This window comes from Solanum stenotomum, chromosome 5 (genome assembly GCF_019186545.1).
Source record: "Solanum stenotomum isolate F172 chromosome 5, ASM1918654v1, whole genome shotgun sequence".
Taxonomy (NCBI): Eukaryota; Viridiplantae; Streptophyta; class Magnoliopsida; order Solanales; family Solanaceae; genus Solanum; species Solanum stenotomum.
The window spans coordinates 13,377,945-13,401,246 of record NC_064286.1 but is presented as its reverse complement, the minus strand read 5'-3'; the positions used below and the strand labels follow the sequence as shown (position 1 = coordinate 13,401,246).

Genomic DNA, 23,302 nt, shown 5'->3' with positions numbered 1-23,302 from the left:
GGGGGGGGGGGGGGGGGTGATTGATGTTGATAGCTGAATTATAGGAGTAGGATGATATTATATTTAATCTAATTGATTAGAAATTGATTGTGTAGTATTGGCTTTCCTTATTTAGTCTAGGACTCATAAAGTATAAATCCCCATTTTCATGGGTTGTATATTCATAAAGAAATACAAAGAAGCTTCCTCTTCTAGAAATCTTTAGGGAGAACTTAATTGGGATAGGCCCATTATTTCTAGGGAGATTTTATGGGTAAATCACAATTGGACCATAATCAATAAGCAAACGATTAGACAACACAAGGAGTGTCCATCAACAAAAGCAAACCAACTAGGGGCTACAACCATAGCATCTTTTATCACTTGATTTGAACTCTTCTTCTTTACTGGTTTGCTTCTATTGCAATCTTAGTTTTAGTTTAATTGAAAACCCAAATAAATATTAGAATTGGACTAAGATTGAAGAGATTTCTTACTACTAGGCACACCTAGACATTGCTCCTTGCGGGATTCGACATGGATTCACATCCAATTATAGTTGCAATTGAACGCTTAGTCTATTCAGAACTTGAGTTGCATGATAAAGTGCTTTCAACTCAACACTAAAAGCAGCCAGTGAAGGAAACTCAACCATGAAATCATAGCTCACTTACAAAGTGTTATAAAGAACTCTTGTATATAACATAATGTTCGCAATTGCTGATCATCCTGAAGGCAACAGATAAGCAATTGAAATAAGCATTGCCTCTGAGTGAATTGATTGGCTTTCGAGACATGAAGAAATGTTCATTTATATCATAACCCCATCTACACCAATTTTAAAGTTGGTCATCAAACAATATATTAACATAGATCATGAACAAATATTCGAAGAACATTAAATAATGGATTGGCGGGTGGAATTACACATCGAGGTAAGCCCCAAAAAACATTTTAATTACTGTTTCAATTTCCATTTCAAAAGGAGCTCTATAGTCTTTCTTTTAAAGCCAAAAAGAAATATCACACCAAAGAAATCCATTAATCGGGCAAAAATGCCACCAATACAAAAGAGAAAAAGCAAACAGGATGATTTGAACATACCTTGAAATTACTAAAAGAAACTGTTCACCTAATTTCCAAATTCCTAAGGAAGTCCGAGAGCCTATGGAAACCAGTAACATGGAAGAGCGAATCAAATGATGATCATAAACCAAAGCAAAGTATAACACCATGTAAGAGAGTGAGTTGTCAAATCATGAAGAAATAAAAGTTCCAAGGATATATGACCTGATATTTTTAGCGATTACTGTGCTACCATCTTCAGAACCAAGATGGCGTAGTACCACTTCCTCCAGACGACCATCACGGTGTTGATGCTGCAATAGGAGACCACAATGTCCATAATAAGCATCTTAAACAAAAATATCAAAATGTGAACAAAGACAAAAGATGGGAAATATAAAGGAGAAACATTGCTAACATGATGTAATATCACTATTCTTGAGCAAAAAAATGTCTAAATTTGATCACGAATCTCCTTTCATGAGAGAACTTATCCTTCAATTTGTGTGAAGGTGGATTGCATTTGATTTGCATGGAAACATCAAAAACTAAACTTTCCACTTCTTTGTTATTCAATATTACCAGTGGAAACTAAACAACCAAAAAATCAACAGACTTGGGATAAACTATCATCAAGACAGACTGGAAAAGTAAAGAAAATGTAGCTAGGCTGAAACTAATAAGCATGAATCTCACAAAACACTGATGTGTCATATGTTTTGAAGATCACATCATATTAATATCTTTGGACACATCAGATTCAAAATTCCAAACTTGAAAAAGTTAGACGCAGCAACCCAGACCTACAAAGGTTAACTACATCAATATCCTACTTTGAAATCATTCTATCAGAATTCTAACGCCTAGCAAATAGGTTATTGCCTCAACAGACCAGAAGGAAGTTCTTAATGATCGGGGGAGATTGTTAAGAATTATAAAATCATTAAAATGGCAAGAGCCGTTTCCTTGTATGTATAGGAAAGGTTTAGAGTCACGATAATTATGCAAATAGACATAAGAATTACTAGGCATCACTTTCCTTCCTGTTTAAGGACCCCAATATGTTCGAGGTGTTGATCAAGCAATTCATTCTTAAATCTCTTATTTCTTTACATGATATCACATATTAATCAATATTCGATTGATTGGTCTGAGGTTATCGACAAAAAAGATTTGTCTAAGTCACTAGTTTTTTTGTCCAAGTTGCTTTTAGGTTTTTTTTTTTTGAGAAGGTAACAACTTGTATTCTATTCCAAAACAAAAAACCAGAACCTGCCACAACAAATTACAGGTTCCTAATTACAACTGTGGAGAGTAGCAGGAAGATCTTTAATCCTATAGCAAAATTTACAGGGAACCTAAAACATCTATAACGATCATAGATCTACCATGTACTCCTGTTTACACCAAAATAGAAATAAAACTAAGCAGTTCATCTTAATCTTCTGGATGGAATTACTCTTGTTTTGGAAGCATCTGTGATTTCGTACTTTCCACACAGACCACCAGATGCAAGCCGGAATGATTTTCCATCTTTCTTTATGCCCAGTAATGCTTGCATAACTGCTCCATATCTTCAGAGTCTGCGTAAGTTTCCGAGGGCATAACCCATTTCATGCCCTTCAGATTGATAAAAACATTCCACAAAATGTTGGTTATTCTACAGTGAAGGAAGAGATGGTTGATAGTCTACTTCTTCTTCACCACATAAAAGGCACCTAGGACTCAGTTGAATATTTCTTTTCATAAGATTTTCCTGGGTCAAAACTGCCTCAAAACTGCCTGCTTAGCAAGGAGCCAAATAAAACAAGTCACTTTGTAGGAGATTTTAGTTTTCCATATCAGCTTCCATGGCCACCCATTCCTCTGACTGTTACAAGGATTAAACTTCTTTTTTTTTTTCATTTATGAAAGACTTTTCTCTCAGGCACTAATATCGAGATGATTGTCTAGATTGATATTTCTTTCTTTCTTCTCCGGTGATCCTTCTGATCACCGGAAGCTACCTCTCCTTTCCTTCTCTTTTTCCCTACTAAAACTTTTCTAGAACTAACCCTCGATGGATGACACTATATACTTCGCAGTCGGATTTAAATCCTACGATATCACACGAACACCCGGAACAGCAGGTGATTGGTATGACTGGACAGAAAGAAGCAGGAACTTCGTCACAAGAACAACCTTCAACGCCAAAGCATTGGAATGGATCTCTCAGACTCTACGGGAGGCCTCAAAAACAAAGGGGAATACGGTGCGAAGATGGAAGAAAAAAGGATGCTTTCTCAGAGATTTATTGTGCCAGAAATTACAACAAGTATGGAAGGTACATTAGCTTGATAAACATCAAAGGCAGAAGAAGGGCAGTTATTATCATCCCTGAAATGACTCTCAACTCAGGATGGTCAGGAATTGCAGAAAAGATTGAGAGATTTATCAGCAGCCATAAACACGTGGGGAACCGAGGAGTACATAGGTTGGTGGATAAGAATATACCGTATGCAGAAATTCTAAAGAGCATTAAATGGGCAAACAAGGGGAATATTGGTTCTAGGGAAGAGGGAATACTCAAGAGGGGAGATAGAATCTGCATTAATGATAATGCAAACTCATACAGTGAAGTTTTAAAGAAGAGTTTAGTGGGAAAATTTGTATACAGTAAAGGTGAAGCCCCAACCCTTGCAGATATCAGAAGGTGGACAAATGACCTTTGGAAGCAGACTTATGGCTTGAATATTTACGAGATGGGAAACGACTACTTCTTATTTGAGTTCTCCTCCATGATCACGGCAGAACAAGTAGTTGAAGGTAATTGGAGTTGGAGGAACTCTCCAGTGCTTTTCCAATGGTGGAATCCGACGATATGTACATCATTGGAGACAGAGAGAGCTAGAACAACATGGGTCAAAATCGTTGGTATGCCCCTTCAATTTTGGTCCCACGGGGTGTTCAAAGCCATCGGTGATTTCTGCGGAGGATGGGTCGAAACAGAGGAGGAACCACAACTACGAAATCAACTAAAATGGGCGAGAATCAAGGTCGAAGGTGATGGCACCAAAGTACCTAAAGAGGTCACGATAGACGATGGAAACCTCCAATTCACAATGCAAATCTGGACTGAAAGTCCTGCAAGGGTGTTCGCCGGAGAAGAACAGAGCCAAAGAATCCCTTCGAAAGTGGATATTACCCAGCGGTCCAAAATATTTGTACCAAAGGATCGTGAGTTGCATCGTACTTTGGATAGTGATATGTCAGCCACAGCTGGACAACCACGTGCAAATACAGAGACACGTGAGGAGGGTTCCAAGTTTAAATTAATGGGCCAAGACCTACTTGTAGGTCATGACCCAACAATTAACTTGGGCCTCAATTGTAAAGGTGGGCTGTTCATAATCCCTCAGACAAAGGAGAAAGCATGTGAGGGTCACGTGACTTTTAATGAAAGGGCAAAGGAGGGCCTGACTAATCTTAAGACCCTGGCTACGCAATTCCTCGAAGCTTTTAGTTCCTGGGAATCGTCGTCAGTGGTAAACTTGGTTGAACAGACACCAATTTCCAAACAGAGAGCGGCATACGACATCCAACAGGGGGTAATGGCCCAAAACAGATTAGATAAAAATCTGGAAAAGCAATTACAAGAGGTCGGGGAAGGCTCAAAGCCGCCGGAAAATTTCGAAGTTGGACACAGTATGCAGATACAACAGATTCACGATGTCGAACCAGTGTCTACCAATATGCCCGAAATTCGGCAAGATCAAGAGGGTGAGGCATCACAATGGATCAATGCCCATATCATGGAACTGAGTGCCGCATATGGGGTTGCTTTCGAAGGATTTAGGGAAGAAACACATGCCCTACTGATGAGATTAGATGAGAGAAAGGCAGCACTGGAAAACAAGAAGTCTGATAGTTCAAATGCTACGGCCAGAAATAGGGGAATTGGAAAAAACGAGCTCAAAAATCTGCAGTCCTGTCTGAACCAAGAAGTGGAGGGATCCAGAACAAAAGGGAGAGTCTTGAGTTTGGCTTTCAAATGAAGGTAAAATTACTATCTTGGAATGTAAGGGGGATTAACAATATTTCTACAAGAAATCTTGTTAAAAGTGCTATGCTCAAGTGGAAAGCAGATGTTTACTGCTTCCAGGAAACAAAGGTGAATAAAGATGTGGATAGCTTTGCCAAACATCTATGGCCCAGCAGGTGGATGCGTTGTGGGTATTTGGAAGCTGATGGAAACAAGGGGGGGATCTTGATTATGTGGGATCGCAGGGTGTGGAAAGGTAGCGTAGTGGAGACAGGGCAGTTTTCAATCACCTATAAATTCGAAGCAGTGCATAATTCTTTTAATTGGTTTCTCACTGGTGTATATGCTCCTCACATCAGAAGTGAGAAGCTAGAGTGCTGGGAAGAAGTAGCAGCGGTTAAAGAATTATGTGAAGGACCTTGGGTGACGTGTGGCGATTTTAACACAGTCAGAACTATGGCAGAAAGGAGAGGCTGTAGCAGAATCACTAATGTAATGACCGACTTCTCCAAGTGGATAGATGAAATGGAGCTACATGATCCTCATCTATGCGGGGGAAACTTCACATGGTTCAGAGGGCCAAATCATCACAGTGCCGCTAGATTAGACAGATTTCTTTATTCAGTAGAATGGGAGGAGTTTTTCAAGAACATTAAACAGATGGTCATGCCTAGAGTGACGTCTGATCACTGTCCTATTTTGCTACAATGTGGTGACTGGGGAAAACAGAAACCCTACTTCAAGTTCGAGAATTGGTGGCTTGAGATAGAGGGTTTCCGAGAACAAGTACAGGAATGGTGGGATGAATTTGAAGTGATGGGATGCCCTGATTATATACTTAGCATGAAGCTAAAGATGCTCAAGCCAAAAATCAAGGAATGGAGCAAGCGAGTCTGTGGTGAACTAGGAACCAAGAAGAACAACCTATTAGCTGAATTGGCTGATATTGATCTGGCTCAAGATACCAGGAACCTAAATGAAGACGAAATGATGGTAAGGGCAACTGTCCTAGTAGAACTGGAAAAGCTGGCAGAAAATGAGGAAGCTAGGTGGAGACAAAAATCCAGAGTTCTATGGCTAAAACAAGGCGACAACAACACAAATTTTTTTCAGAGAATGGCAACAGCACACAAGAGATACAATGCTATTGACAAACTGTTAGTCAGAGGGGAGGAAATCAAAGATCCAGAACAAATCAAAATTAGCATGATTGAGTTCTATAAGAACTTATACACTGAACCAGAAGGTTGGAGGCCAGCTTTCGCGATTGCAAATTGCCCCAGAATCTCCCAGGAAGATCAAGAGTGGCTGCAAAGGCCATTTACTGAAGCTGAGGTACTGGGTATCTTCAAACAGTGTGATGGTGACAAAGCCCCCGGCCCAGATGGCTTTACAATGCGCTTCTACAAGGAATGTTGGCCGACCTTGAAAGAAGACCTGATGCAAACAATACATAATTTTCACCAGAACGAGTTTTTTGAGAAGTCTTTCAATGCTACCTTTGTAGCACTTATTCCCAAGAAGCATGGAGCAGAAGAGCTAAAAGACTTCAGACCAATAAGTCTAATTGGTGGAGTCTACAAAATCATAGCCAAGCTTATCACTGAGAGATTGAAGACAGTTATGGGAACTCTAGTGGACGAACATCAGATGGCATTCTTGAAGGGCAGACAAATAATGGATGCGACCCTTCTGGCAAATGAGTTGGTGGACTCGAGGGTGAAACAAAATAAACCAGGAGTGCTTTGCAAGCTCGACATTGAGAAGGCCTACGACCATGTGAATTGGGCTTTCCTCCTCAAAGTATTGAGAGATATGGGGTTTGGCGACAAATGGGTCAACTGGATTAAATTCTGCATATCCACTGTGAAATTTTCACTTATAATTAATGGTAATCCAGAGGGTTTCTTTCAATCACAGAGAGGTCTGCGACAAGGCGACCCCATGTCACCTTTTCTGTTCATTCTAGCTATGGAAGGCCTAAACTCCATGATTAGGAAAGCAAGGGAGAATGGATGGATTAGAGGTTTTTGTGCTAACATAAATATGAACAATGCTATGGAGGTATCCCATCTACTGTATGCAGATGACTCCCTTGTATTTTGTGATGCAGAAGTTACACAAATAAGGCACCTGAGAGCTATCCTAACAATCTTTGAGGGCATTTCGGGACTTCATGTCAACTGGCACAAAAGCTGCCTCTATCCAGTGAACCAAGTCCCTAATATGCAGACCCTAGCTGAGAATCTAGGATGTCAAGTGGCTTCCCTTCCTACTAAATACCTAGGAATGCCTCTTGGAGCAAAAAATAAAGAGCTAGAAGTGTGGTGTGAGGTTCTGGAAAGAAGTGAGAGGAAATTAGCAAGATGGAAAAGCCAGTATCTATCTTTGGGTGGCAGGCTGACTCTTATAAAATCAGTCATGGACAGCCAACCTACCTATATGATGAGTCTATTCCCTCTACCAGGTAACATAGAGAAGAAAATCAACAAGGCTAGAAGAGCTTTCCTATGGCAGGGCAACAAGGAGAAGAAGGGGTACAATCTAGTAAAATGGGATAAGGTGATCCTTAACAAAAAACAGGGTGGGCTGGGCATAAAGAAGCTAGGTGCACAGAATGAAAGTCTACTGAAGAAATGGTTATGGAGATTCTGTTGTGAAGATGTGGCACTATGGAGGAGATTCATTTCACAAAAATATGGGCTCCAGAATAGTTGGACCACTGAGGAGGTGACTGGTACTTTTGGATGCTCCGTGTGGAAAACAATTAGAAGACTGTGGCCCTCTTTCATAAACAACCTGAAGTACAGAATTAGGGATGGGGAGAAGACAAGTTTCTGGAATGAATTGTGGATTGGGGAAGAGGTTCTGAGGATTACCTTTCCTGATCTATACATCTTGAGCTTGCAACAGATGGATAAGGTGGCACAAGTATGGAGTCCTCAAGGGTGGAACTTGATTTTTAGGAGGGCCATGAATGATTGGGAAATAAATAGAGTAGCTGATTTGCTGCAGACTCTAAATGCTTTCCCAGGAGTAAGTGCAGGTTCTGATTTGCCAATTTGGAAACTACATAGCAAGGGGTCTTTTACCATGAAATCATGTTATTGGAGTTTGAACTTCAGCCAGACAATGACAGCAAAATGGCCTTGGAAACTGATTTGGAAGGTTAAAATACCACACAAAATCTCATGTTTCAGCTGGCTGGTGGTCAGGAGAGCCTGTTTAACACACGAAGTACTACAGAGAAGAGGTATTCAGATGTGCTCTAGGTGTTTTATGTGTGAGCAAGAGGCAGAGATAAATAGTCACTTGTTCATTCATTGCAAAACAGCTGTAAATCTGTGGAACATGTTCTTCTGTTTACTTGGGATAAGTTGGGTAATGCCCAGGACCTCCTTTGATATGTTGAAAAGTTGGGAATGAGTTGGAAGAAGGGGATCACAAGAAGATTGGTGGAGAAGTATCCCAGCATGTGTTTGGTGGACTTTATGGAAAGAGAGAAATGAAAGATGTTTTGAAGGAAAAGCTAACTGTTTCCAGAAGATCAAGACGAAGAGTATAAGTCTTTTGTATTTTTGGTGTAAACATGATATAGTGGGGGAAATAGATAGTTTAGTTGATTTCAAAAGACAATTGTAAAGCCTCCTATCTAGTCTTTTAATCTCGATGAAGCCCTTAGGGGTTGTAAATCCCACCCCATCAACTTTTGCTTAATGGGCTTTTTGGTGTGAATACACAGTTACTATTATCAAAAAAAAAAAAAGGATTAAACTTTTTTTACGCTCTTCTAACACTGAAATTGTCCTGATTGTGATCCTGCCTTCCCAAACTATCTTGTGCATCAATAGTTTCTTTGAACTGCCCCAAGACCTTGTAAAACTCCACCAACCTTTGGATTTCTCAGTCATTTAGAGGTCTTCTAAAACTCAGATTCCACCCTTGGTTTGACCACATCTCTACCACAGTGGCCCTTTACTAGGGTGAAAATATCCAAGGACAAGGTTTTTAAAGATCCTTGTTCTAGCCATCTATCTTCCCAAAAAGAGGTTTTCCTACCATTACCCAATTTAATACTGCAGTTTCCTCTGAGCTTTGGCCAATGGTTTTTGATGGCTCTCAAATGGCTTGATCCGTAAGTGTTAGTGACCATTTTAGTTATACAGAGATCCTCCATTTCATATTTGGCATGTATTACATCTTTCCACAGAGCTTGCTCACCGGAAGCAAATCTCCATAGCCACTTCATCATAAGGCACTGGTTTTGAATTTTTAAATTCCTTATCCCCATCCCCCCTGCATGTTTACTCTCAATCAGAGTATCCCACTTAGCCAAGTGGAATTTCTTGGTTTCACTATTTCCTTCCCACAGGAAGTTCCTCCTCTAAGCATCAAGCCTGTCAATAACACCATCAAGAATAGGGAAAAGCGACATCATATAGGTAGGCATAGGGTCCAAAACACTGTTGATGAGTATTAATCTTCCTGCTAAAGAAAGGTACTAGCGCTTCCAATTCGCCAACCTTTTTTCACATTTTTCAGTCACCCCATTCCAGATGCCTATAGATTTGCTTTTGGCTCCCAAGGGCATCCCCAAGTATATAGTTGGTCTAACTCACTTCATTTTTTCTATGTGAGTTTCGAAAATAACCCATTCATAGGTTCAAGATCTGCACCTATGAATTGAAAGGTTTGAATGATCAAATGACCGTGTCATCAAATGACCTTTGACACGTTACACCTGGTTCATTGGATGGAGTTAACGCTAGGTTGGAGGTTTGGAGACAAACCATAGAATCTAAACAATTCAAGTTGAGCCGGAGTGCAAGTTCAGTGATGCCTCATATGAGGTAGGCGTGGAAGTAAGGCTTGATACACAGGTCATTCCCAAGAGAGTCGTTTTCAAGTATCATAGGTCTTTAATCCAAGGTAATAGGGAGATTGACGATGATGTCACACATCGTATTGGTGCGGTTGGATAAAATGGAGCCTCACCTCGATAATCTTATGTGATAAAAAGGCCACCAAAACTTAAGGTAAGTTCTACGGAGTTGGTTAGACGACCTACTTTGTTGATAAAGTGTTTGTCAATCAAGAACTCTCATGTTCAGGAGATGCAAGTTGCAAAAATGAGGATGTTAAGATTGATGTATAGGCATACTAGAAGAGAAAAGATCAAGAATGAGGATATCAGGACAAGGTGGGAGTGGCCTTCGTAGTGGACAAGATGCGGGAAGTGAGTTTGAGATGGTTTGGGAATGTGAAGAGAAGAGGTGTAGATGCCCAGTGAGAAAGTGTGAGAGGTTGGATATAGTGGGGTATGAGGAGAGTTAAAGGTAGGTCGAAGAAGTATTGGGGAGAGATAATTAGGTAGAACATGGCACAGGTTCATCTTACAAAGGACATGACCTTAGATAGGAGCGTATGGAGGTCGCTGATGGTAGAAAATTAGTAGGTAGTTGAGCTTTGTCCCATTTTTCAGCATTATTAAGCTTGGTGGGAGTCTAGAAGCACCATGTATGGTGTAGTATTAGCCTTGTACATGACTACATGTAGTTTCTTACTTTTGATAGCTGTCACCATCTTGTCTTTAGTGTTTCAGTTACTACAGTATTTTGTTGTTATTGTTCTTTCTATGGATGTTGATCTTGCTTTCTGTATTAATTGACTTGTTTTCTCTACTGTCATATTTCCTTTTTCATTTTGATTTGAAGCACTTGAGCCAAAGGTCATTCAAAAAGAACCTCTCCACCTCCATGAGGTAGGAATGAGGTTTGCGTACACTTTACCCTCCCTAGACCACACTTGTGGATTACATTGGGTATGTTGTTGTTGTCGTTTGTATTAGAGCCAAGGACTTTAGCCCCTACTCTGACAGTTCCTTTTTTCTTCTCCTCTAATTCTTTTTCTGCTCAAGAAACCAAAAAAGAAAAAGGAAATTGGTTGAACGAGGATGAGATATCAATTCTCAGTTTTCAGCTAAGATCCAAAGGTCAATTTTAACAAAATTAGCTCACCCATCCTCCCGCGGTCTCAAGAAACACACCACCGACAGACGCACATGAGGTTCAACATGCCCCTAGACACTCTCACCACCATCTTACGCACCAACACGTGACTCTTCTCCAGCTTTCGATCGAAAAACACTTCAAGCTCACTTGGCTACTCTACACCACCCTATCACCTCTGTTCCGACAAAGCCTTTATTGATCCATTGAAAATTTGGAGCAGTTTCTCGATTTCTTTGTTCTTATGAAGTTTGAGTTTCTCTGGTTCTTTATTTTGTTTCATCCCCTTATTTTTGTTTAAGAGATACGATAAAAACATAGTTGAAAAGTAGGTTCAAGTTGTTGAAAATCATCTTTCATGAAACCTTTGATTACATTCACACCTATTATTACTATTTCAAAATTAGAAGGTCGTATTCCCTCAGTTTTAACTTATGTGTCTTACTTTCCTTTTTGGTTTGTCTCAAGAAGAATGTCATTTTCTATATTTAGGAACCCTTTGATTTCAACATCTTCAAAAAGACATTTTGGTACATTATACACATCTCTAGTTCAAGTATACTATTCAATAGTCTTCCTTGCCTTCTCAAACTCCACATCGTTTGAGAATTCTTTTGAATAAATTGGAGTCGCTTAAGGGATTTCAGACACAGTAAAGTTGTGGAAGGTTAAGCTTGGCTTGGACCGAGGAAAGTTAAGACTTTGAAATCAATGGGAAAAAGTTTCCCAAGCTAGAACTGGTTAGTGGGGTACAGTATATGTGAAGTGATGTGCATATATGCAGATACTAGATAATATATGGTTAATGTTGTTTCTACTTGAATGTGTATGACTTTCTATATCTGAGGTATGATATTTGTACATACGGTATGCTAGTATAATATTATATGCATTTGTTACATGCTAGTATAACACTAAAGAATTCATGTATGTTGATTTACATGGGTTTTTAATAGATAAACATATATGTTTCACAGCTAGTTTTGCAGTGTAAAGCGAGTTCCTCCACAACCACGACAGATGATGATATGACGTGAGCATAAATGAAAAAAGTGGGAATTCAGATAGTCGGCCCAACTTGTTTGGGACTAAGGTGTGATTGTTGTTATAGAAGTATATTTTTGTTGCTTCACATACAATGATGTAATTTACGTAAAAAAGATCTATTCCACGGCAATAAACCACTGTCGCTAATTGAAACAATAAAATTCTAAAGATAGACAGGCATCTTAACACTTCTTACCTTGTAGAAACAGCTAGTCCCAAATGGACAAGTCCCATTCCCAAAGTCAAAGTGCTTGCAGTCGATAGATCTGAAAACAAAAAATAAAAAGGAATTACTTCTAAAAATGGCACTTCAGAGAATCTTTTGCTTTCTGTTCAGTTTTCCCACTGAGAGAAGCTGGGGCATGGAAGCATCCTAGTTAAAAACTTTACAAAGCATAAATATACTCCATCTCAATTTAAAATTGGCCGCATCACATCAATGTGACAAATATAACTACTATCCCGCATTACAAGACAGCTACTGCCTTGCTAGATTTTTAAGTTTACCCTTTGAATGTTCATGTGTATCATTCTCAAAGCTTGAACATCAAAATAGAAGCAATCTTTCATGATATGAAAATTAAGGATCATAGTTACTACTTTGGAGAGTAATCAAGGAAAATGTTACTATAAAAGAGGTTCGGCTCTCGGGAGAGGGAATTCACTAATCCAGTCACAAGGAAAAAGATATCTTGAATCCCCTTTTATGTAGATTATCCAAGTAAAGCAAGCTACCTTTGAGGGTGTTTTACTACCAAAGATCATGCTCTAGTGGCCTTCCTTGATTCCTGTGGTTATCAACAGGCGATAGCATGACTTCCAGAAATATCTCTATCGTGTGATGATACCTTGTGTCAAAAACTCTGGCTCCAGCATCAACTCCTTACTAGTCCCAACTTGCCAAGAAGTGAATGCCCTCCGCAGTTCCTACTCTATAAGTTCAATCAGGTTCCCAGGATATAAAGACCATTTGTTGAGAATCCACCAGTTTTCTATCACTTTTTTTAGTTTTCTAATATTTTAAATTCTAATTGTTGCTGTCAAAGGGTCACCAGGGGTTTGCTACAGCCTTGAAGCCGGATGTAAAATAGGCTGAGCAACCTGGTATTTTATGCAAGCCCAACTAGGGGTATTTTATGCCCAACTCAAAAATCAGACAGAAAAAATATGGCATTATCCAAGCTTCACATTGAAAAGGCATATGATCATGCCAACTAGGGGTTCTTGCTTGATATTCTATAAGGGATGGCATTTGGACTCAAATGGATCGATTGGATTCAACAATGCATTTTAACAGTATGTTATCTGTCCTTACAAATGGTTTGCCTGCTAGTTTTTTCAAGGCTCAAAGAGGGCTAAGACTAGGTGATCCATTGTTTCCCTTTTTGTTCATATTGGCTACAGAAGGCATTAACAACATGGTGAAAACAGCAAAGTACAATGGCTGGATTAATGGAATTTAAATGGCTAGGAGTGACAACAGCAACAAGGCAATCACACATTTATGACCTAAGTTGCTCGGACTCTTCACTTTTGATGCCGCACCCGCGTCGACACGACATGGGTGTGGGTGTGGAATCCGTGTCCGATTTGGTAAACAGATTTTGGGTACTTTGACCAAAATCGATGGGGAAAGTCTGGACAATTTTAATATTCCCATAATCAATACAAAAAGATAAGGTGAAATTGAAGAAAATGGAATACCTTTTATATAGAAATTTCTACGTCACTCCTTTTCCTTTAATCTCCTTCCAAGATTCACCTCAAGTTCTCCACATAATATCTAATAATTTAGGTTTCATAACTCTATTTTTAAATATTTTAATTATTTTTAGGCGAATCTCCACACCCGTATACATAGATGGATCCATATCCCCAAATCTTAAAAATTAGATCATGAAGGATTCGACCTCTAGATCCGCACCCATATCGGACACCCACACCTGAGCAACTTAGCAGATGACACCCTTATCTTCTATGCTGCAAATGTAAAACAACTTATGAACCTGAGGGTGATTTTGGTTCTCTTTGAACGTGTTTCAGGTCTTCCCATCAATTGGAGGAAGAGCTCCTTCTTCCCAAATAATGAGGTTACTGATATGGAGTTCCTAGCATCAATGTTGGGAAGGAGAAGTTGGGTCCCTGCCCACTGTATATCATGGTATGCCTTAAGGGGAAAAATCCAAAATTTGGAATGGTGTTATTGCGAAGTGTGAGAAGAAAATAACTACGTGGAAGTTTGAGGACCATTTTCATTATTTTTGAAGTTGTGTCAGGCCTTCATATAAACTGGGGGAAAAGCTACATCTATCCAATTAATGAAGTGGTACAAATTGAGGAGCTAGCAAATACACTAAGGGGGCAAATAGGGGAGCTACCCGCCATCTACTTGGGCATGCCATTAGGTGCAAAAAGTAAGTCAATAAGCATTTGGAGTGGAGTGATAGAGAAGTGTGAGAGAAAATTAGCAAACTGGAAAAGCCAATACTTATCCCGGGGGGAAGACTTACTATGATCAACAGTGTGTTGGATGCCTTACCAACATACATGATGTCTGTTTTCCTAGCACCAGCTGGTGTAATCAACAGAATAGAGGTACTCAGAAGAACTTTCTTTTGGCAAGGAAATGAAGATAAGAGGAAGTATCATCTTGTCAAATGGGAAGAAATGAACATAAGCAAGAAGGTGTGGGCATCAGAAACATTGTGGAAGGAAGTGATTGCTGAAAAATATGGAATGAGGGATAAGTGGATGACAACAAAGGTGACCTCTCCCTATGGGATTCATCAGTGATCTATGGGATTTGGTGCTAGAAAGATCATATTGTAAGGTGGGAAATGGCAGAAAGGTGGCTTTCTGGATGGACAAATGGTGTGGACAGGTCCCATTAAGCCAAAGGTTTCCTGACCTCTACGACCTATGTCAAATGCAACAAGTAACTGTAGCCGAATTATGGAATGATCAGGGATGGAATTTGCACTTCAGGCGGAACTTAAATGATTGGGATATGTGCAGAATAGCAGAGTTTTTGGTTACCCTAGCACAATTTAGTAACCTGTCTGAGGAAGAGGACTCACTGGTATGGAATGTGGGGAGCAAAGGGTATTTCACAGTAAATTCAGCATATGAAGATCTCAACACAGTTGGCATTGAGGAAGTAGAATGGCCTTGGAAGATGATATGGAGAACCAAGATACCCTATAAAGTAAACTGTTTTACTTGGCGGTTAGCTAAGGAGGCAGTTTTGACACATGAGAACCTGAACAAAAGAGGCTTTCACCTATGTTCCAGGTGCTTTTTGTGTGAAGAGCAAGGAGAGACAGTCAACCATCTCTTCTTACACTCTTCTTACACTGCAAGTGGACAACCCAGCTGTGGCAAATGTTCACAAATATGAGAGAGATTAAATGGGTGAAACCAGGAAGGATCAAACAGGTTTTGAAGTGCTGGAATAGAGATGGAAATGCAGGAAGAAAGGAGGAGAGATGGAAGATTGTCTCATCATGTATATGGTGGACAGTATGGCTAGAGAGGAACCAGAGATGTTATGAAGGAGAGCAGAGCAACATACAAAGATTTAAGCTTAATTGTTTAGCTCTGTATTATTTTTGGTGTAAACAAGTAGTCCTAGACAGCTAAGAAGTAATCAACACAACTATAGATTGGCTGTAACTTGGTAGGTATAGGATCCTATGTAATTACAACACTTTTGGAGGGGAACTACACTTTTGAGGTAGTATACCTGTGGATAAATATAGACTAACTGTTACATTTCTCAAAAAAAAAAAAAAAAAATTGTCACTGGGAGGAAGATTCATACTTATCAACTGTGTTAGATGCCCTCCTCACTTGCATAATATATTTGTTTCCAATTTCCATTGGAGTTATTAAAAGACTAGACATCATTAGAACATCCTTTTTGTGGCAAGGAAATAAGGAGAAGATAGGTTTTTATTTGGTTAAATGGAAGGCCTCATCAGTGAGCAAGAAGAAGGGAGGACTGGAAATCAGGGACCTAGAGTTTTAGAACAAGGCTTTAAAAATTAAATTGCCTTGAAAAGACACACAAGAAGATCATATATTATGAGGAAGAGCCATCAAAACAGAATATGACGAAGAGGACGGGTGGATGACCAATGAGGTCAATACCCCTTCTGAGGTCAGTTTGTAGAGATCTATCAAGGCCCAATGGCCTGATTTGAAGAACAACTCTTCCATTAAAGTTGCAGATGGTAGTAAAACTGTGTTTTGGAAGGATGTATGGCCTGGAACAGAAAGCCTCCAAGACAGATTTTGTGACATTTTCAACCTAGTACATCACCAACATAAAATAGTGGCAGAACAGTGGTCAAACCAGGGATGGGATATTACCTTTAGAAGAATGCCTAATGACTGGGAGCTGAATAGGGTGACTAAATTTAACAATCTTTTGGGAAGTTTTGGTGGCTTACAGGAAGGGGTAAATAGAATTTGGTGGAATGGACACAGCAGTGGTGCATACAAAGTTAATGTAGCCTATAAAGCTTTGAACCAAACAAATCATTATATTGAAGAATGGTCCTGGAAGCACATATGGAAGAAGATAACATATTAAGTTTCTAGTTTTGTTTGGAGTCTGGCAAGAGAAGTTGTACTTACTCAGGATAACTTGATGAAACAGGGATTACTCTTTGTCCCAGATGTTGTTTGTGTGGGGAAAACATCATATATGGTGAACCATATTTTTCTCAATTGTAAGATAACAGAACATATCTGGAGGATGTTCTTAATCTTAGTGGCATCACTTGGATAATGTTTCGCAAGATTTCTCAAACATTAGCAAGTTGGGAAGAGATGGGATGTGAGGCAAAGACAGAGGAAGATAGAGAATTGTCCCAGCTTGTATTTTTGGACAATTTGGAAAGAAAGAAATTCCAAGTAGGTAGCCACACTGATTACAAGACTCGTTCTTGAAAACCTCCCAAACATAAATATTTGATGACACTGTTTACTGAGTTTATTATCGAATTGTTAATTGACTTCTGAGTACATGAAACACCACAACAAAAGCTGAGACACTGGTAAACTTGACCCACGACTTCTGTACCACATATAAAAGCTGAGAACACATCTTTTAGGTCATCTGGCACAATAGTAATGTGGAGGAAGCCATTTAATAACATTTTGTAAAGCTTGGGATTCATCCAGAGTTCTTCTTTTTCCTTTCTTTTATTGATTTTTATATATTTGAGATTTATTCGAGTTTTGTTCTAGTTTTCTACCATGACGATGTGTAGCTAAATTCTCTAATTCTAGAGCAATGGTCCTGCCTTAATGTTGATATACAAATGTTAATTAGACGGGTTTAATTTATCATATTGGCTTAGTTGCGCGGACTCTTCACTTTTGATGCCCCACCCGTCTCGGATTCTTCAAAAATACACTACTTTTGGCGAATCCGACACGCACCGTTGGCATTTTTGAAGAGTCCGAGCAACATAGCATATTGGTTTGTTTATCATATCCTGAGTTTAATTAGTTGATTGTCTGGCCAACAATTAGCTACTACCTATGAATCTTGAGTTGACTTTAAAAAGGAACTTCTTGATTGCAATAGGATTGAATAGCACATTCTTGAACCTAGCCATCAGGGAATCAATTCGCAAATAAGGATAGAAATAAATATATTTGTCGTGCTTAGTCAATTAGTGCAAGAAATCATTACTATATTATTTTACCTGAAATCTCATAGAAACATAGAGCCTAGAATAAACTAAACAGGCAAGTAAAAATTGATGAAATTATATGAGTAATGTTATTCTTGAAGGTTAATAACAAGATAAATCAACAAGTCGAATTAATTGAAGAATTCAACAGGTTGTTCAATAAAACCATAACTCTAAAATATTTTCTCCCATTGATATCCAATAATCATTCAAAGTATGTTAATCAATTATTTTCAGTATCCAATAATCACAATGACTTGTGATTATCTAGCAACTAAACTAAACTAATTCTAATTATCTTGACAAGAAAAGGTTCAAACGATCCGCATATATGTTGTGTATGCATTTGAGGGAAACACATCATATGGATATGCTGGACTCTTAGAGGTTTAACATTGACTCTCATATGACCTTGCTAGTATTACGATCGTTTAACAAAATGAAAGATAAGTAGTGAAAAGGAAAGAGAAAGTGATAAACCTGAGTTTGTTTTTGTAGTTGTCAACTATTTCTTCCTTTTCTTCTTTTGTGAAGTACCAAATAACACTTGGAATGACAAAATATGAAAGCTTTCGGCATATGGGGCAAGCCCTCAGTGCAGAATTAACATCCATCCCAGAGGAAGAACTGCCACGCCAATTCCTTATACACGATACGCAAAACGGATGATCACACTCAGAAAGGATCCCAAACTTCCTCTCAGCTGCTGTTGACTTGGAAAGAACACGTTCAAGGCATACACTGCATTCTATTTCTTGACTGCGCTTCAATAAATCAAGGTGCTTTTGCTTGTTCTCACATGTTTTTATATGCTCCTCTCTTTCCTCAGCCCTGAAAGGATGCAAGCAATGCTTTCCGCAGGTTGGACACATATCTCCATGAACACGAGGACACTTTTCTCCCCGAGGACAATTACCAGCAGCAGCAAAAGCACAGATTGACCGATCAGCTGGATTATCACTGTTTAACTCAATCATGTCATCAATCTCCAATGCATCTTGAAGCTCCGACTTTTGGTTCCATGCTGGTTGGCTGGAAGCATCATAAGGTCTGCTTGAAGCTAAATACTCAGTAGAAATACCTGGCACAACATCTGCATTATGTGCACCCATTCCAGGAGGCACATTGGTAGGTGCAGAACTTGAAAGCAGATATTGTTGAGGTTGTGCTGAAGATTGAGCTGAAGGCTGTGATCGAGACAGTTTAACATGATCATATCTACACCTGCTTCCATAAGCACAAGCTCCTTTTTGGTAGTAGGTGCATACCTGCAACAATGATCCAAGGGAAAACAATCAGAAAGTAAAGAATCAATTAAGCCTTGATCATCAAACTAAATTGTCAAGAATGTTACATTATTAGAAGGATTGTTCCAATCATGTGAAAACTCACAATGATCCCCCTTCAGACATGCCCCATGTGCAAAGAACTTGCAAAGAACCCTGGAGAAAAATTAGAAGCACATGTGTGATTTATATAATATGGCCATCTAGAAGAGAATCACCAAACAAATAGAACTACGATTAATTGAAAGTAACAATATACTTTGTCAATGGAAATATTAAGGTAGATAGTTAACGTAAAATAACAACTAGTGTCAATTTACCTCTTCAAATATTAACTTTTATATCGCTTATCAGTAAAAGAGAATGCCCTTTTTAAAAAAAATATATATATGGATACACATCATAAACAAACAATGAAATGTTTTAAACAACCACTTAAATTTAATGACCAAGATAATAATGAAAACACCATCAATTTCCTTGAAATTACTCATCACCATCAAATAAGACAAACATCAATAGCATATAATCGGAGTTTCTTGCAGTCTATTTACAGAAAATATCATAAGCACCACAAACACAAAGTACTACAAAACTATATATCTACCAATACACTGAGTTAATTTTGCAATCAAACGGTTGAAAACCGTATAAGCATGTTAAAAATGTAAACAAGCATATGGAACATTCTCATATGTGACTAGGGAAACAGAATAGCAGTCAATCTTTAAATTGTGTATGATTTCCCATAAACTAAAGCAGAAATCCACTTTCAAATGATACAAAGTATTATATTCAATCCTCTATATCAATCAAATGAAAAAGCCAAATCTAGTGCTCCATGATTAAATAAGAAAATATTTCATGAAGGCCCCTGCTTCAAGAATAATCATTAATTGCACCAATAAAACTTGTGTGGGCACCAAATGTAGCGGCTGCAGGTTTCCTTGTCATAAACAAAAAAAATAAACTTGAGGTAAAAAAAGAGGGCAAAACAAAACTTTCTATAATTAGTTGTTCCATGATGATTCCCAAAAAAAATCTTTTAGCTAAACTTAGGAATCACCCATTAAAGTTAAGAGGTTAAAACGAGACGGCGAGAAAATATTCAGATGAGTTTCTGATAAATCACCATAATTACAACATAGAATCCCTGAGAATGTTGAGGATTATTACACAACAATAGCAGGATGGATTGATGATATAGATAAAAACAAACAACGGGACCCTAATCAAAATCAAAATAAAAAATGCACCTTTTGGACATGGCTTCCACCTTTGCCTCTGAGTTCTGACAGTCCAACCCTGAGGTGGCGGTTGGATTTTCTTTTTACTTCTACTTTGAAATATTAGGTTTAATAAAAAAAATTATTGTAATTCCCCCTTTTACACCATTGTTCTATAGTCTAGTTTTAAAAGCAGTAATTCTTAAATTTTAAAATTAAATTATCTAAATACCCTTTTAAATTACCTAGTCATAAATGTTTTTTCCTCCTGGTATCCATTTTAATTACTAATTAATCTTATTTGAAAAGTTATTGTTCAATTGTGTGTGGGTAATTATTAATTTTTTGTATCGGTTAAAAAGTTGCAACATGTATTTGATTTATGTGTTTGTACTAGAATGAGTTTATACATGTGTATATATAAAATAAATTGTTTCTTCCTATGATTGGTCCAAAAATTAAAAAAAATATATGTGTACGTTATTGTGAGTTTTTTAAATTTGATGTTGTGGACAATATAAAAAATAAATTGTATTTAGCAAAGTTACATTGTTAATTTTTTTTTTCCTATATCGACTACTAATATATAAGTGGCAATAAGCACACATTTGGACGTCGGCATGTATATTTTAGCTATGTGCTTCACTACAAATTCAACTACTTGGCTTTTTGGTTGGAGCTTGACATTTTACGTTAAGGTCTATAGTTCAAACCTTATTGGCAACATTATTTATTATTTATTTTATTGTTCATTTATTTGCTCCTATGTTGTTATATTATTATTTATTTTATTGTTTATTTTGCTCCTATGTTGTTATATTAATTATTTTTTACAAAGTTTAGGGCATTTTCCTTCTAAATTTTTATATAATTAATTTATTCCGCAAAAATATTTAGGATTTGAATGTACTTTTCTAAGAGTTTAGTTAAATTATTTAATTTGATTAATTTTTAAATTTAAGCTATGTAAAAAGTGAAAGCACAATAATTAACAACCTAAAAATTTGAAAAACATATTAAAATGTGATTAACTCTCGAAATTTCACATGTGCCACATAAATTGGGACAACATGAGTAACATATATTATTGGGAAACTTGCATAAATATACTATAATAAAAAAATATTTACCATTTATAGCAATAATATATTTTTTTGCACTTGATCACTTTTAATACATTTATTCACTTTTAATACATATTATAAAGAACAATTTATTATTCACATATAATACAAAATTTATTGATGGATAATACATTTATCACACATTTTAATACACTTATAATACAATGTGTCAACTTCTTACCAAACAACCATAATATATTTTTTAAAACAGTTATAATACATATATATTGCATACTTAATTCACTTTTTATACATATTGCAGATTTAATATAGTATTGTTATAAATGGTAATAAATAAAAAGTATCGCTAAAATCAGTAATTATTTAGTAAAAGGCACCCATCCAAGTAATTTGTCCTATATTATTTAAAAAGTACTTTAAGAGTACTATACAACATAAAGTATTTAAAAACATATTAAAAATTTTATTAATTTTTGAAATTTCACATGTACCACGTATAAATTGGGACATGGAAAATAACATATAATAGTTTAAAATTACGTACTTCAAATATATTAAAAATTGATTAACTCTCAAAATATCATATGTGCCACATATATTATTTAAAAACTACGTTTAAAATATTAGAAAAATAATTAACAACAAAATCATAAAATTAAAATAATATATATTGGGTCCGAACTTGTCCAAGCTTTTGTATCTAGTAGAGGTAATACGTGTTAACATGAACCTTTTCATCTGATTGTTTTTTCTTTATGCTCTATTTTTTTTAGTATATTATTTACCTTTATACATTTTTTGATATTTAAGATAGTGTTACTTTTGTATTAAATGAAGGATTAAATGATTAGTGATCTTTTTACCGTACATATTTCTAAAAACTAAATACATACATGCATGCATACATACATGTAGGTATATATATATATATATATATATATATACCTATACCTCACGTGCGTTTCACATGGTTGCCTCGTCTTGTGATGCCTACAATTGTGAAACATTAAGCATACTTATTCGTCATAATATATCGTTGTAATTATTTGAACAGACCCTTATACCTAATTTAATAGTGAATTATATGCATTCTACCATTGTTCAATATATTGAATATGTAAGCGAATACTTTATATGGATGTCTATCAGATACCAAATATTAGTTTCTAAACATTACTCCATCACGCCCGACTAATTGGCTTGAATTAGATGCATGACACTTGGGGACAAGCTCTAAATACGATTTAAATATGTAATTTTGCTCGAAGGAACATTTGGTACTGGTTATGAAGCCATCCAGAAATACACGATACCTTTTTGGAGTTTCAAGTCATTTGTATCATAATTATCAATATCTAAGTCTATACAATAATTGTATTTTCTTCATAAATTGCATAGTGATGGTCAACTCATCTCTTCTTCAACCGAACCTATCAAATACAACCAGTCACATTTTCGTTAGCTTTATGTAATGTGTGGTTTTTGTTCCTAATTGATTACGCTAAAACAAAGATAGCAATCATCTCTTACCTAATACTTTCTTGTACACAATATTTATTGTATATGTCCTTGTCGTCGTATCTGGTTGTTCAGTCATAACTAATACTTTTGTCGTGGTCATTGAGATTCCTCTTGATAGTGATATATATAGTTGTCCATGGGAGAAAACATGTTGCGAAAGATATAAACCAACAGTAGGGATTGTTTGACCTTGAGATTTATTTTTCATCATTGCAAAATATAGACGTATTGAAAATTGCTTCGAAATAAATTTAAAAGGATATCCTTCGTTCTCAGGCGGTGATGATTGAATTCTTGGTATAAACACCTGCTTTGTAAGTGGGTCTTTGAGATTCATCAATTCGAACCATTGTAAAGAC

General features: G+C 37.2%; 1 protein-coding gene across 3 annotated transcripts in view; it reads right to left on the bottom strand.

Annotated features, from left to right (window-relative positions):
- Window positions 1–20,476, bottom strand: part of LOC125865841 (putative RING-type E3 ubiquitin transferase C3H69) — a 28,839-nt gene extending 8,363 nt beyond the window's left edge. Inside the window, exons 1-7 of one of the 3 annotated variants that reach the window (XR_007446405.1) lie at window positions 20,368–20,476; window positions 19,180–19,267; window positions 18,306–19,093; window positions 12,317–12,386; window positions 1,270–1,358; window positions 1,084–1,144; window positions 654–807 (exon numbers count right to left, since the gene is read on the bottom strand). Coding sequence is in view for 1 of the 3 variants with exons in the window: in XM_049546099.1 (XP_049402056.1) it covers window positions 1,108–1,144; window positions 1,270–1,358; window positions 12,317–12,386; window positions 18,306–19,093; window positions 19,180–19,267; window positions 20,368–20,378 (1,083 nt within the window). In the remaining 2 variants the exon portion in view is untranslated. The remainder of the gene's footprint in view (window positions 1–653; window positions 808–1,083; window positions 1,145–1,269; window positions 1,359–12,316; window positions 12,387–18,305; window positions 19,094–19,179; window positions 19,268–20,367) is intronic. The other 2 variants (XR_007446404.1, XM_049546099.1) reach the window with 2 other exon arrangements.
- Window positions 20,477–23,302: the final 2,826 nt, after the last annotated feature.